Here is a 16,274-nt window from a genome sequence, read left to right on the forward strand (position 1 = left end):
GTTAACGCCTGTTTAATTTTTACTGACTGTTACTCTACTATACAGTGACCAGTCCAGACAACTTTAGTTTACATATGCTTTGGGCTAACATGTGAATGCACTCACCCCTGTGAAAATAGGCAAAAAATAAATCTGTGTAAACAATGCATCTTAATACTAGTCTTAGAATAAATTAAATCAACAAAAACCATAAAAACATAAAAGATTTGATACCAAAGTCAAGGTTTTTGTTTGTCCTTTATCTGATTAACTAAAACGGTTTCAGACAAAAGCAACCATGACAACAGTAGATCCTGATAATACACTTTCTCAGAAAGAGACCTAAAAAGAGGTAGCATAGAAGATGGCAGACGATTAAAAACATTGCAGCTTCTTCTTTGTTCCTTACTCTGGTCACGTTAGCTAAACCAGGCAAGCCACTGTGTTTGCCAGTGGTACTGCTCTGTTTGGTACGTCGGACTATGGCCCTCTGAAAATGGACCAAAATACACCTGTAAAAGGATGCAGAAGACGGATAGCAGGCTCCATCTGTATGGGTATACATCTCTAGCTTGTTGTGTAAACGAGCATACATAGACTGTAAAGACTGCTTGCAAGAAAGAAAGAAAGCTTGCTAGTGGATAAGGAGCAAGTAGAAGATATGCTTTACTGTAAGGTCAAGCTGTAGATTTAAACAGAGTAAATGACAGCAGGTGCTTTGTAAGGTGTGTGTTTTTAAATTGCTATGTTAAATACTTAATGTGAAGGCTTGTTTCATTTTAATATAGATAAATTTGTTTTTGTGTAAAGCACTGTGTTGGTTTTTGCAAGAAAAGCCCTTTAAAATAAATAAATAAAAAGTGATTAGATTTGTGTTTTTCTGTAATGTCAAACGAGGTGGTCTCCTTTCTTTTATACCCGCTACATGGCCACACTGTTGTGAAAGTGTTGCCTGGTTTGGAGAAATGGGAATGCCAGATTGGATGAGCTTGTGTCTGACATTTTAAAGTTAGCCAATAGCTTTCTGATGTAATGCCTGCTTTTTCCTGCATGCACTTGCTATGTGGACAGCCAATCGGACTAAGCACTCTCACTGACAGTAAGCTGAATTGGCAAAACAAAAAAAAGACTGAAAATACAAGAAAACAAGTGGTTCACTGACATTTTTGATACGTGCCAAGCAAGCAGCTCAATAAATAAAAACAGATAGAAACAAATAGAAAATCTTATTTTCTTCTACATACCCACTAAAGAGTATTTTTAGTCCAGAAGTTCCAAATGGAGATTTGATTTCCAACCCTACAAGACACAATTAGTATGTTTTGAAGGTATGTACTGTAATTCTTGGTGGAATGCCCTCATCACCATCAGCAAGACCTCACTTGTTAGTTTCAAAATTGCTTTGTCTGATCTCCATGGACACAGATGGCGCTGGATTGGCTCACTTCAGAAGATCATTGTGGAAGTTTTCTTTGTTTTGGTTTGAAATTTTAGCAAGGCACCATGTTGTATGCGAGAGTAATATGTTGTTCCACATTGATCGTTTTATCTTGAATCTTATTTCTTAATTACTGAAAGCCAAAACCATGAACATGCCAGCAGGTTAGCATGCACATTTATCACAAAACAGATGTGAACACAGATGCGCACTCTACCTGCTGGTGGCATTCTGATGGTAATCAGGTAAAACTGATAGACACTGTGTTTACATCTGGAAAAAATGTTTTATTCCCCGCAATCAGACCATGATTAACTTTGTTGCACTTTGATGCCAGCCAAGGAAACATTCAGTCTAGATTCTTAACAGGTGTTTGGTATTTTAGGGCCGATCAGCATGAGCAGGAAAAGATAGAGTGAACAAAAACAGACATGAATATGTTAAGGCTTCAGAGACACTGCAAAACCAATTTCAGTCAATGCCAAAGACAGAGAGGCCCTCGTTCAACTGGAAATTTGTAGAAGAAGGATCAAAAAGCGGTCAGATAAATGATCTGGCCATGTACAGACAGATTTAAACCACAGCAGCTGCAGCAGAAGAGGGAAAACACCAGTTTCATGCTAAGTTCTGACCACCATGCAGCGGGACCCAATTGATGATGCAGGGACTGTACTAAAATAAAATAAAATAAAATAAAATAAAATAAAAATGTATCCTTGCAAAGAAGGGTTGAATGACTGCTGGCAGACTAAGAGTCCGAATTATACATGTGATGCAATAATGTCTCTCTAGCTTTGGAAATGTTCAAATACACGAATATCAAAAGAAAATCTTTTCAGCAGAAAGTTTGCACATTAATCCGCAAAGTTTGGCACTAGCACACCCATTCTACGCTGATCAATCAGTGGAAAAAGTTTTTCAGAGCTCAGTTTTCTAACAGAACAAGTCTGAGGGGGATCTTTAAGGTTACTTGATTATCTTTCAGTCACAGACCATAAAACTAATACAATTACTAATAAACAGAAAAAAACAACAAATAATTAAAGGACATAGCCCTCTTTTCTTAGACATGACACAAAAAAAGGAATACTCCTAAAGGCAACTAAGCTCTTGTTCCAAAACCCTTCAGGCTCCCACAGCCTTCTATTCAAAGAGTCAACTTCATTAACTACAGTTGATCAATGTTTTCCCCATGACTCTCATTTAATGTCCAGATAGTTTTCACAGTCTCTATTACAGTCTATAGTTTCAACCAAGTTCAGCTCTACAGAGGAACTATACTCATACTTCATATACTTCTGAAACCCAATGCAGCATCAAAATATCTGCAATAGACCTCTGGTTACCGTTCAGGAGTTTGAATAATTATTATTATAAACTTTGACCACATGGACAGCAAAAAAACAAGAGTCACCAAATCCTATCAATGGTAAAATTACTGAGACTACTGACCTCCCGTGTCGCAAGGTACACTAATTCATAGGATAGATCCTGAGCTTCCTCCATGAAGATATGTGCATAATTCTAGCTTCATCTAGCCAACCTTTACCAAATATTTCCGTCTGAACTCGCAGCAGAGCGACAGACAATGCTGTTGTTATTGTTGGGAAACTGTGTGCTAAAGACACAACAAAGTATTTTTAGTTGGAGTAACCCTGGCTTAAAATTTAAAACACGACTGAAAAATAAATTAGAACATTATTTCTTTTAACCTCAGAATGAACAAAGTTTCTATCAGACAACAAAACTAATTCTGAGTCTAATGTCCAACAAGTCTGAGGACTCCACCATGTCTGGTGTATGTTAAGTTTGGAGGATAGAGACACTCCTCCTGAAGGCAGTTGGATGTGCGGGCCTCCAGAGCCCCTCACTCTCTGGATTCAAGCCAAAGCATACAAGCAGCCCACCATTTAATAAAACTGAAGCTCCATGTTTTGTTCTCTCCTGCACTGTGACAGAAAGATAAAGGTAGAGTCAACAGAGTTGGGCTGTTTCCACGGCTCTTTGGCAAGCCAAGAATTTTTCAAGGCTTATACGGAAGTCATTCCAAGTTTTAAAACACTGCAGATGTCGCTGCGGGACTCAGCAGCTACAGTACTGGGAGAAAGCCTTGTTTTTTTTCTCCAGAAAAATTAACAGCAAAAATAAAAACATTTTCAATATATACGAACCCCCCCCCCCCCCCAAAAAAAACATAAATTTTTAAAAAGCTATACACAACAGAACATATAATATCAGTTACCATGTTCGTTTACAATTCACCTGAGGAAAAAGAAGGATAATGAAGCACAAACACAATCAAAACAGTGAAGCTTGGCTTTATAAAGTATTAATGTAGCAGCAACTTGGGAGCAAGAATCCAATAAGTGTGTGAAAACAAGGAAATAAAAAAAGAAGGAAAAAAAAGGGGGTTGCAATAACACTTTGGAAAAACGCAACAGTTAAAATGGAAAAAGAACAGAGGTGCAGACAATTCAGCTGATCCGCCAAGGACTCGTAAATCACTGAGGCTCATCAGAATTTATGGGAGGTGTAAAGGAGAAGATTTCTACCCCTGCACAGCAACGTCGACCGACTAATGCAAAGCACCTGTAGCTCTGTCAGCCTGAACACACTACACACACAAAAACAAGTGAATGGAGAGCGTAAATAGGGCTTTCTCATTAGTTTGAAGAGATTAACATCCACTTTGGTTTAGATTCCTGAACATAATTAAAGCTAAAAAAAAAAATCAGGTGATGACAAATCTGTTTGGTAGGGAAATCATTTTACTGCTTGATGATCTCATGAAACTCCAGTAGAGATAGCAGGGAAGACTTTGAGCTTTTACTGTAATAAATATCTATTGTTAGTTACAAATACACTTTTATCTTTCTTTTTTAAAGTATCTAGGGGCCAAATATCAGTGAAAATTGAGAAAATTAGCCTTTTGTGATGAGCACTAATGTAAAGAAAATATCTACATCTTTTAAGATGCTCAGTTAAATCAAACATAAAATGCAGTAAAAAAACGACAAGAAAGGCTCAAAATCTTCGTGGGCCACGTAAAATATTTTATAAATTTATTTTGATCACTTCAAGAGTTTAAGTATATGCTTTAGGGCTGGACGATATGAACCAAATCTTATTTCTTGATATTTTTTATCTGAATCACGATATACGATATATATCTTGATATTTATATATTTTTTGTCAAGTTACCTAAGAGACAGTTCTAATATACAGTCTTCAGTGCAAAATATACTTTTATTAAGGATCAGCAGCACATGCGCATTAAAACAGCTGACTGAAATTAAATACCTTTTTATATTGAATTAAATGCTCTTAAAACAAAGTAAATTAAAAATACTTTTCAATGACCATAGGAAAAATACAGCTGTGCAAAATGCAAAAGCAAAAATGCTTTTAACTCAAAACAAGCTATCTCGATATAAACGATACTCCCTCCTTCTATATTGCGTCTGATAAAGTCTCGACATATTTGAAAATATCGATATATTGCCCAGCCCTAATATACTCTGACATGCACATCTAAGGAAAAAAAAATCTACACTCCAAGTCAAATGAGAGAATGAATGAGAAACGGTGCAAGTCCCAGATGATGCAGCGGACCTATGAAACTAATGGTAACCTTGACTATGTTTCCAGCCATGCAAGCAGTGCAGTAAGAGGCAAGGAGGCTTTGAAGCTTTACAGCAGAAGGCATAGCAGGAATTCTGATGTCCTGCTGTACATCCTCAAATCCCCCATAATCATCCCCCTCCAGCTCCTCCTCCTCTGCAACTGATTCAATATAAAGCTAGGAAAAGAGGAGAAATACTGTTTATGCAACAGAGGCCAATAAAAGAAGAAGCAGGTAAATGAGAAGAAGGTGGTTAAAATAAAGGCAGGGGGAGAGGGGGGAAAGAAACATATGTGCTTACAAAAAATTTTTTATTCTTTTGGATTCTGTTGCCTCTGGACACAAATCTGAAAACTACCCCAAATTACTTATTCTACACACAAGTACCATGGCCCTTAAATCACGATGAATATTTAATTAAAGGGTTTAGGGTCCTGGACAAGGTCTCCTCCATACAAGACTATTCTATGGGCTATAAGTTCTGGTTTCAGTTGGTATTGATGGGTTCATCGATGGCCGTGCTTATTTATTTTTAACTCAATATTAAACTTTTGTATCGATTAGTACTGGAGTCAGTTTAGTGCGTCCTAGTGTTGTAAAATAGTTTTAATTCAGGGTGCAAGACCACGGGATGTGCAACATTCACAATTCTTCAAAAAAAAAAAAAATATAAAAACTAGCCTCATTATCCTACAGAATTTTAAACATCAGAAACAGTTCTCCAACACAGCCTGCAAGACAGAATGATGCTATCGCTTAACGTTAGGCTATGTCCACACGGCACCGAAGCCAGTTCAGGTGTGAAACCGGTGGCAAAAACTAGGAGAAAGGCTTCACCGTCCCCACAAAACTGCTGTAGTGCATACTACAAGGCTGTGGGGGGTGCTAAAGAGCAACACTCCAAAGCTAGAACAAGACGTAGCACATGCGCAGACAAAGGCTCACTGTGTTGCAGGAAGTTCACTTGGAAGAAGAGAAGATGGCTGAGGATTCACTGCAAGGCAAAAGAGAAACATTTGTTTGGACTGAAGAAGAAGTTGAGCTTCTTCTTTGAGTAACGCTGGACTACAAAGCAAAAAAAAAAGAAGGCGTGGATTGGGAATCGGCAAGTGTTCGTCACATGGACGTCATATCTCCCAGTCTGGCTGTCCTCAGGTAACACAGACGGTTTCAGACCTGATCGGTTTCGTGGAGGCTAATCCCTGGTTTTGTGGGGCTGAAAAAGTGGATTGCTAAAATACTTATGCGGTTTTAAGGGGGGGGGGGCCCTTAGTTACACAGCTGATTCCTTGGAAGAAGTAGTAGTTACTGGATTCAACTCCAGGTCTGTGGGCACACAATGGCCCTTAGAGCATCAATGGTAACAAGCTACATCATACATCACATTCACCCATTCACACGTTGATGGCAGGAGCTGTCATGCAAGGCACTACCCATGATCCATCAGGAGCAATTTGGGGTTCGGTGTCTTGCTCAGGGACACCTCGGCATGAGCTCTCCAGGCCAGGATCAAACCGGCAACCCTTGGGCTACAAGACGACTACTCTACCCACTGAGCCATGGCATGGATTATGGCGACTCGGTCTATTTCAGTGCCAGACTTAGACTTAGACTTAACTTTATTAATCCACTGGGATGACTCCCTCAGGAAATTCAAACTCTAGCAGTTTGGCTGACACAACAAGCCAGGAGCAGGAGCAAATTCAAAATGTGTTAAATTCTTCAAAGACTGTTCTAAACTAAAGCAGAACTGATAAATTCCTCATTAAACACAGAGGAATGTTTTTTGTAAATTATTTAAAAGTAATTGAATTAGAACGCAATCACAGTGTTACTAAAGACAATAAACAGCATGACAGTTTACATCACACACGGAGTAAAATGATGGATGTAAAAGCAAAAATCATCTAAAAAACATAAATGGTCCATGCCTGCACTGAAAAAAAACACTAACTATGTTTGTTACTAAAAGATTAGTTTAACTATAAAAAAACACACACACACACACAAAACTAAGTAAAAGAAAAATCCTAAAGAGACTAAATGGCAGACAAAAAACCAAAGTCAATAAGTCTACGCTGAGACAATGAAAATGCATATCAATACAGTTTCCAACTATTTTTTTTTTTTACTTGTAGCTTATGAAACAAGAAACAGACACTAAGTAAAGGCTGATGCGTTCCAAGCCGACTTTACACTCAATCAGTGATCAGACTGAAAGCAGACAACTGCAGCAGGAAAATGTGTGACAAACAAAAGAACCCATCCCTGGAGATAAATATTTCAATATGACTGGAAAAAAAAAAATCATCAGCTTAGGCAAAGTGTCAACTCATGTCCCCTGAGTAACTCAATGACAGACTAAACAAGGCAGACCCAGTGACTCGGGAGTAGTGACGAGGAAACCCTCAAATTACACATCTGCAAGAGAATGAGGGGTGGAGAGGAGAAGACTACAATTACATTTTAAATGAAGAGGCTGGGATCCTCTCTTTAATGGCAAAACCCTCAGAGCTGATCCAAACAGAACCACATGAACTATGCATGCTGATATCTCACTGTCTAAAAGAGCAAAGAAGTTCTCTTACATGTTAAGGTACTAAATAGCCCAATTAAGTCCTTAACCTGACTAAGATGGATTTTCTGAACACCTTATGCCAAATAAATTCCTTTCGGTGTAATCAAATTAAGCCTAGAAAGTGTCAATCTCATGATTAAATTATTACATCCTACCAGAGTTTTCATTACATTTGGCAATATATGCCTTCACTTCCACAGTTGCCAGGTCTGCTTATTACAAGCAACTTTGAGCTTCTTTGTTAAGAAACAATTTACTCATTTTGAGTTTGTTTTGATAAATGGGGTTGGTCATTTCTGTCACAAGACTGGAGATGACGCAGAAGGGAACGACTACAGGTACAAGGATGACATGTTTGAGGTGAACAGTGCTGCTGTGCAAGTACACATTGACCTTGTTGGGATGTAATCCTTCAATCATTGCCCAAATGAAGCAACCAATGGATAGTCACAACAACTGGAGATTTGTTTTAGGTGAAGCTTAGACCAGATGATGCTGTTAGTATGCTGCAGTCACAAAGCCAGTCAGGAATTTGGCTTTAAAAAACAGTCCCATGCTGTTAAGCTGATTGGACAATTGTGGCATCAATCCTCAGAGATAATTGTTTCTAAAAGTTTTACACATTTCTGTTGGCAAAAACCATTTTTCTTCAACATTCCAATAGTTTTAACCCAGCTGCATGATAAAAACACCACCAATCACCTCCTGAGAGTTATTAGTAAAACATTACACATACTTCCCAAATGAAGTGCCAGCAGAGTAAAGTCCTTACCATGGTAAATCTGACTGATATGAGCATTTGCTTTGTCACATACAGCTCCTTGTTGTAAGATTTCAAGGCTGCAGTGCAAGTGTGATAACAGAGTCAGTTTTCAGATAAACACTTGCAGGGAAGGAAAAATAAATAAATGAAAACCTGAGAAATAACAGCCTCCTGTAAAGCACAAAGGAAAGAAAAATGAAAATATCAAAGACCCTGAAGGATTCAGCTCAAATGACACCCTTGCATATCTAAAGTCTGTCTTCATCCAAGCTCCACAGCAGATGTCTGCACAGCCAGCGTGGCTAACAGATTCCTGCACTCTGTTTTCATACTTGAATGCAGTGTTTTTACTGGATTGCTATCTCTTGCATTTGCAGAAACCACTCAGACACATCCAAATCTACTGCTTCGATAATATTCACATCAGCTTCACGCCAAGGCAGTTACTCGCAGCTTCTACAACATGACATCACAGCGGCGCATTCCCACCATACAGCAAGATGTTCAGGACCGCACTTTTCATGAATTTTAAAATTAGTTATGAAAATTTAAATGGGACTAAATCTGAAATTATTTTTAAGTTAATTACATGTTTTGAGTTGACAAAATGATTTTAATCTCATTTGAGAGAGAGAGAGGAAAAAAAGTACATTTTCAGTATAATAAAAGAAAAAGAGAAAGAATAATGCAAAGAATAACAGCAGAGATAACGAGAGCAGAAACAAGACAGCTAGAGCACAAAGTGGGGCTTAGAGAGGGACGGGCGGTGACAAGAGCGGATCCGGTGGGATCAGAGGAAGCCCTCAAAGCTGACTCCCAGTGCTGGGATGAAGGCAGCTCAGTGTGGAGGCAGAGAAGATGAAACACCATTTGGGGCCTGGGGCCCCCTGCTGCCTTGCCTCTGTGTTCAGGGCCTGTGAGCTCCTCTGCCTCTGAAGTGCAAAACACCCCTCTCTCAAATCCCCAGCACCCGCCGCCACTGCACCCCCTGCCATTTGGTGACTCAATGTAGCCCTGCCTGGATGGACATGGCATAGATGTATAACCTACATCTACTCAATTAGGGTGGCAACACACAAGTCTTATCATTAGTGATGAAGCTTACAATTATTTTCACAATTAGAAGGTCTTTGCTTGGTCTATAAAATGTCAAATGATTAAAGTTGATCATCAATATAGGATTAAGCCAAAGATGTGAGACAGTATGGCTATATCCAGCAAATGTATAAAAATAAGAAGTTATAACAATTTATTAAAACAAAACTGCCCATAAATAGATCCAACTGTTTCTCTGATGTAAACACCTTTTAAAAAATTTATATTTTCAGGTTCTGGAAACATTTGGATTAATATTTTACATTGTTAACTTAGGGAAACAAGCGTTGTTGAGATGATTTAACAGTAGTAATTAAAGCATATGTCAATATCTGACACATGGTATACAGGCAAAATCTGATCACTTGCTGACTCCTTTTCTTTCTTTGCACAATGACATGAACTGATCTACATGAGGATCATATGAGGAAGACACTCAGCATTCAGTAATATTCTGCACATGCAAACCATGAGGATAGGGGCATTCATGTTAAAGACATCTGATCATGTCCTCTGAAATTATCCCAGAAACGAATAAATGTTTTCAGCTCTCTGCTCGCCTTTCTACACAGATATTTCAACACAGAACGCGTTGAAATATCTGATAAGGTACCTTAAATAAAATGCGTTTATTAGATAGGCCTAGTAGATAAATTGTCAGCCGCTCAGAGCAGCAAACCTCCAGCGTGTTGGATGTCCCAGATTAATGCATCCAAACTTCAAAGCGCCTGTTGTTTCACTGCAAAACTGGGCAAAGCAACACGAGAGCTCGTTGTTTCATAACACCGATTATTTGGCCGACAAAGTTTCTGCTTGTAATTATTACAGTATTTTGGTGTGTGAGCTCGTTTGTCACTCCTGTTTATGTCAGAGGGGATTTTAAAACACGCTCCAACTTCAAGTAGAGCAACCACTACGTCAGTTTTACTGAAGACATATTACAAACGAGTTTTAAACATGTATTATGTCTGGTTTTACCTGCATAGTAAAGACTCCCAGCTCCTGAGCGGACAGCTTTTTCATTTGCTCCGCTAAAACTTGCGCTTCTTCCAGGATTGAAAACTCCGTCTCTGCTCCGCAGTATCCACAAGAAAGAACCGAACAGATTAAAACGAAGCTCAATGGTGAAGCCAACAAGACCCTGTGAAAGCGAAGGTGTTTATCCCGGAAAGCAGCGCGCGTAGTCGGCGTCAAAACCAGAGGTTTCTCCGCAGTCCGTCTCGCCATGATGGTTGTAGGTTTATAGGCTGGAGAAAGACGAAGTCCGAGATGGTCGCGGAAAAAACAAGAACTTAAAGGGAACTACTTTTACAACTTTGCAGCGTAAAGCACTTGTGCTCTTTCTCTTTGGTACGCGTCTGCAAAATTTCCAGCAACGCAAACCATTGCCGCTCCTGGAACTCCCTGAAGAGAAGGAAGCAGATCCATGCGGGGAAGAGGTTATGTTTTCCCTTCTCCTTTTTTCTCCTAACGTTGTCGGCGTTGCCTCTTCGATCAGTCGCTCCAACTCCTAGAAGTCTGGCAAAGTGTGTACGAGCCAGAGATTCACCACAATGGGGGTGAAAGTGGGAGGCGTGGAAACAGAGAGGAGTCCTACCGGCGCCTGGATTTCCCGATCAATGGATCAGAGTCTTACGATGCCTTCACTGTAACTGGGGAAAAAAGATTTTAAGCATTTATTTTATTTTGCTTGGTTTAAAATTTTATTTCATTTTAACAACTAAAAATTTATTCACAAAAAAAACAAACTCTTGATATGCGACTACTTAGCGCTGATTTCCGATTCTCTTTGAACACCCCACCAACACCATTCTCCAGACGATCTCTGACCCACACCAACAGGACAATGAAAACTTTTTTCATATTTTATTTATTTATTTTTATCTTGAACATACATTTTATTAATCATGTTGTATTGCTCATACTTCTTTTCTTCTTTACGGTGGGAGTGGGAGGTTAAATATTTAAATACTTCCAAACATACTTACTGGACAATGGTGCGTTTGAAGTCAAGAATCTTGTGTATAGAATATATTTGGTCTCACTCTACAAATGTAATATTGAAGATATTCCAGAAGGAAAAAAAGATTTCAATTCATGGACTTAACATAAAGTAAATTGACCAAAAAAGACACAGCCAGGCGAATAATGCAAAACTATTCAAATGTGACATAGATGTTAAACAACCAATTAGTGACACAAAAACAACAGAAATTGATACAAAACTTCTTAAGACATTTGATAAAAAACAAAAAATATATAAAATGGCTTAAGGTCATTCAAATCAATAAAAACTTAATTTAAATGTCCCAAATGCAACGACTATAAATAGATGTAAAAACGAATTAAAATGTGGTTTAACCACACTAAAAAGATGCAAATTGTCCTAGCTGTGACACAAAAGGCTTTCTTATATGTAAATAGTTACATAGAGATGCATACATTACCAATAGGAGACTCAAACTAACCATTCAAAATTACTATAAAGCAGCTCAATAGCTAAAATTAGACAACAAATGTGACATGACATAATTTGACTCACAAAACTTCCAAAATGAAGCTACAAAATTAACACAAAGCAATTTTAATAAGAAAAAAACAAGATCAAAAGGAGTACAAACTGATCAAAATGAACAATAAAGTAACCAAAATATGCACATTAACCACAGTGGGTTGAAAAATAATATGAAACATATGCAAGATACACAGCTGGAGATACAAAACAACCATAAATCATATTTGCGTGGTAGTTTTATGTCTCCTGCAGTCTGTGTGTCTGCCTCTTCTGTGGGACAAGTGGAAGGCCTTTTACTTGTCTGTGTCCAGGGGGGCTGTTCTTTCATAACACATCTATGCTTTTTTTTTTTTTTTTTTTTTTTTCAAAAGTCGCTTTTACATGAAAAGCCCAAAAGTCCCATATGTGCCTCAAAGAGCTTCACAGAGCCAGTATGAAATACCAACCAGTCTTAGGTCTCAGTGTGGATGTGGAAAAACTCCACATAAAAAAATGTGGAGGAAAAGGAACACCTGTCAAAAGGTAAGTTGGCAAGTTTCCTTTCCAGAATCTTTAAATATCACCTCAAACAAAGCAAATATGACTTGACTTTTCAGGTACTTCATTATTGAAGTTTTGCAAAGATCCATTCAGTCTTCAAAATTTTGAAATAATTTCCCTGAATTTTCCTTTTTTTTTTTTTTAAGTGGCTTTGATAAAAACTGAAAGGCATTTGGGTTTTATTGATGGTGCAGCCTTGCAAATTCTGTAAATGGTATTGTTTGTCTTTCTTTAAGTTTAACTTAATAATAATGCTCAGGAAAAAATTCAGTCAAAGATTGCCTCGCTTTTTAGGTATGAAATGTGAAATGTGATGATAACAGAGTTTTTCTGCTGGTATAACAGCGTGAATATACATTAAACTACAAAATTTCTATGAGATTAAATGACTTTAACCTGCAGAACCTCCATTCCTGTGGGAATCCAGTTCCTGTTTTCAAAGCAGCTTCAAGAGCAAGCAAAGATTTGTTGGATTTGGGCATTTCCCGTTTTGATTGATGACTACAAAATAAAGACATATGGCAGATAGTTGCTTCATTAAAGAATCTTGTATTGGGGGCAGATGATGTGAGGCTTTGAAGTTTAACAGCACTCCAACCCATTAAACAGCTGACCTTTAATCAGTGTTCTCTCTGTCTATCAGTTTGTCTCCACTTCACTGGATTGCAGTGCGTTTGATTTGCAGCTGCACAACTGGCCTCTCCTCAGCCATCTCATGGCTTCATGTAACGTTTTTGGAGATTTCCTGGTAAACCAACATCACATATAGGCACAAAAAACTTGGCTTTGTGGTTTTTTAATGGAGAACCAATCCTCTAATGTTGAATACAGAAAATAAACTCACTCAGCAGGCTAATTTCAAAATCAACTTTTACATTTCGTTTTGTTATTTTGGAATTAAATAACTGAATCAAACACAATCAGAACAGTCATCTGATGTTCATGCAGGGCAGAGAGCTGGATGACGAGAGCTTGGAGTTGGAGGTATGCCTGGGGAGTAAAGCAATAAAAGTAGGCAAGAGAAAGATGTAATATATGAATGAGAGGAAAGAGAACAGAATGGTGAGGGAGGATGAGGAAGGCCAGTCAGAAGGTAGTGAATCAATGTAGTGGGTAAAGTTGTGTAGGTGGTTAACATGCACAGGAAGATGCTGAAGACATGAAAGGTGGACAATCCACTATCTTTCTCCTAAAGGTGAGTAGCAGAGGAAAAACGAAAACTGAAATATAGATATTTAAGAAAAGTGCTTTACTTTATTGAAATTGATGACAGCTGGTGATTAATGAAGTTATTTGAAGAGGAATAACAGGATTTTCAGGATTAATTGTGCTTTTCTTTTTTCTTTTTCCAACCTAATCCAAACTGTTTAATAATAACAGAGATGACTGTAATGACTTAACATTTTTTTCCTGCTTTTCTGATCATGTAATGAGGTCCTATGTGCCGCTGTACTGTTTCCTGTGCCATGTACTGCTTTACAGAAACATTTTTTGCCAATAATCTTGATACCACAGACTTCTCTCCACCATTATGAGCTACTGTTGAACTAGTTTTGTGCTGCAAGAAGGATCAGTGACACACCTTTGACACACAACATAAAAAATATGTGATAAACTTGGTTTAAACACATGAAAAGTAGCTAAATGTTCTGAATTCTTAAACATCTTCTATCATTTAAATTAAATATCATTATACTACCATACTGAGGAGAATGTCTTTCACAAACATTTATGCATCACTGTACACCTATCTGGCACCAACAATCGATTTCCTATTTTCATTCTCTGTGTTGTTTCATAATGAGTCACTTGCAGACGGGCTGACTTCTTTGGAAAAATAAATGCAATGAATGTTTCAGTCAAGTCAGCTATGTTTGGTCACGGTTTTGATCATAGTGCGGATAGACAAGCCTTCCCACTATGATTATTTCAAAGTAGAGCCAAAATAACTTCACTTCATCTCAAATGAAGAAATATTTTTAGTCTGTGGTATTTTGGTATTTCAGGAAAGAAAATCCAGTCTGACAACCTGCCATTGTTACAGGAGTTGCAGTGAGTGATGTTTTTACTGATTATCTGTTTTTTAGGACATGCACCTTTTGGCCTTTTTCTTCCTTTTAAACTTTTTGGCTGTTTTGAACATCTTCTGATGACTTTATATTGATGGATCGTCCTCTTTATTAAAAGAAAGTGTGATTGATTCAGTGGTTGAACACACAGCCCTGAAGGCTGCAGTGCCATCTTGAATGAGTCGTCTGTCTGTCATTGGCTGCAGACCCCGTCAGATGTTTACACGAGTGTTAGTTGCTTTTAAACACTTGAAAACACAAGGATGTTTGTTAAGAGGTCAGATGAATTGCATGCACCCCATACATTATCAGTTTCCAACTAAATGAATGTTTTCTAGGGGCCATGTTGATTCTTCTATAGCTCAACAGGCAAAATTATAATTATAGTGCAGCCTCAAGTACATAAAAATGCATGGAGATATTAGACCAAATCCATAAATTAAAATATTAAACTCCAATAATTAGGAATAAAATTTAAATGCCATAACTTGAAAAAAATAATTCATTATTCCCCTTTCAGCTACAGGCAGAGTCAACCTCATCAAAGCAAGAGAGGCATTTATAATTTTGAAAGGTTTTCACACCTGTTATGCGTGTGTGTTTGTGTTTATGCGTTAATGTTCTTGTGCATAGATGTGTGCACTGCAGCAGCAGGTGCAGATATGTTCAAAGGGACAGGCACATCATATGACCTTCTTAAGGCATTTGACTGCTGTTGTTGTATGATGGGATGAAGATTAAGATATTTGGATTGTCATTAAACCATATAAACAAATTATTTAGTAATATATTGTCATTGCATGAATTGATTACAAGAATCCAGATATGTGATTTTTTTTTTTTATTTAAACCTTATGTAGTGAAGTTTACATCAGGGTAATACAATTTAATGTAAAGTCCATAACCTGAGATGGCGTCTGTAGTGTTTTTGATAGACTGTGCCAGCAGGAGAGATGGTCCTCTGTCATTGGTTGACTAAAGAGATAACTAAATTACCAACACTGTCTCCTGTAATATTTTGTCAGCTGTGGCTCAAGCAGTATTCTGGGGTTGTCGAGTTATCCTGAGGATAATAGTTTGATCCCCAGCCACTCCTATTTAATTTTTTCCATAGCTCTCAATTAAAGAGAGGAAAATAAGAAACTATGCATTATGAATGATAAGGGAAGATTCTTATACCTGAGCCATGACCATAGCAGTAAGCTAAAATTGTCTGAACCAGTGACAGCAGAGCATTCCTCCAGCTTATGTAAAACAGAAATGCATATAAACAATGTCTGCATGATACCAAAGCAAAGTTAAAAGCATCCCAATATATATTTAAATGGACTGGAAGTATTCAACATACTAACTGTTCGACTTCTGTTGAGTTTTATCTTACATAACTGCTCTGGTAAGTTACTGAGGGAGTTTTAGCTACCTACCTACATCAGATAATACCAGCATCATAAAAAAGTTTTCAAAGGAACAATTCAGTCTCACTAAGGCTGGAATAATAAGCTTCATAAATGCAGAAATTAAACGGCTGCTCTACATGACTCATTAGCTTTAACTATGGTCAATAGAAAATTCTCCAATTTTGTAGTATTTTGCACACGTAATGGTAACTAAAGCTTTTTTTTTTAAGGTAATGCAATATAAAAAGAGGCAAATGTAAAAAAGTAGGGATTAATGT

At 37.7% G+C, this 16,274-nt stretch overlaps 1 protein-coding gene across 1 annotated transcript in view; it reads right to left on the minus strand.

Moving 5' to 3' along the window:
- The window catches only part of cachd1 (cache domain containing 1), an 89,499-nt gene extending 78,439 nt beyond the window's left edge, over positions 1-11,060 (minus strand). Inside the window, exon 1 of the mRNA XM_042006766.1 lies at positions 10,454-11,060. Coding sequence (XP_041862700.1) covers positions 10,454-10,702 — 249 coding nt within the window. The 5' untranslated portion in view covers positions 10,703-11,060. The remainder of the gene's footprint in view (positions 1-10,453) is intronic.
- Positions 11,061-16,274: the final 5,214 nt, after the last annotated feature.

Source organism: Melanotaenia boesemani, chromosome 14 (genome assembly GCF_017639745.1).
Source record: "Melanotaenia boesemani isolate fMelBoe1 chromosome 14, fMelBoe1.pri, whole genome shotgun sequence".
NCBI classification, from domain to species: domain Eukaryota; kingdom Metazoa; phylum Chordata; class Actinopteri; order Atheriniformes; family Melanotaeniidae; genus Melanotaenia; species Melanotaenia boesemani.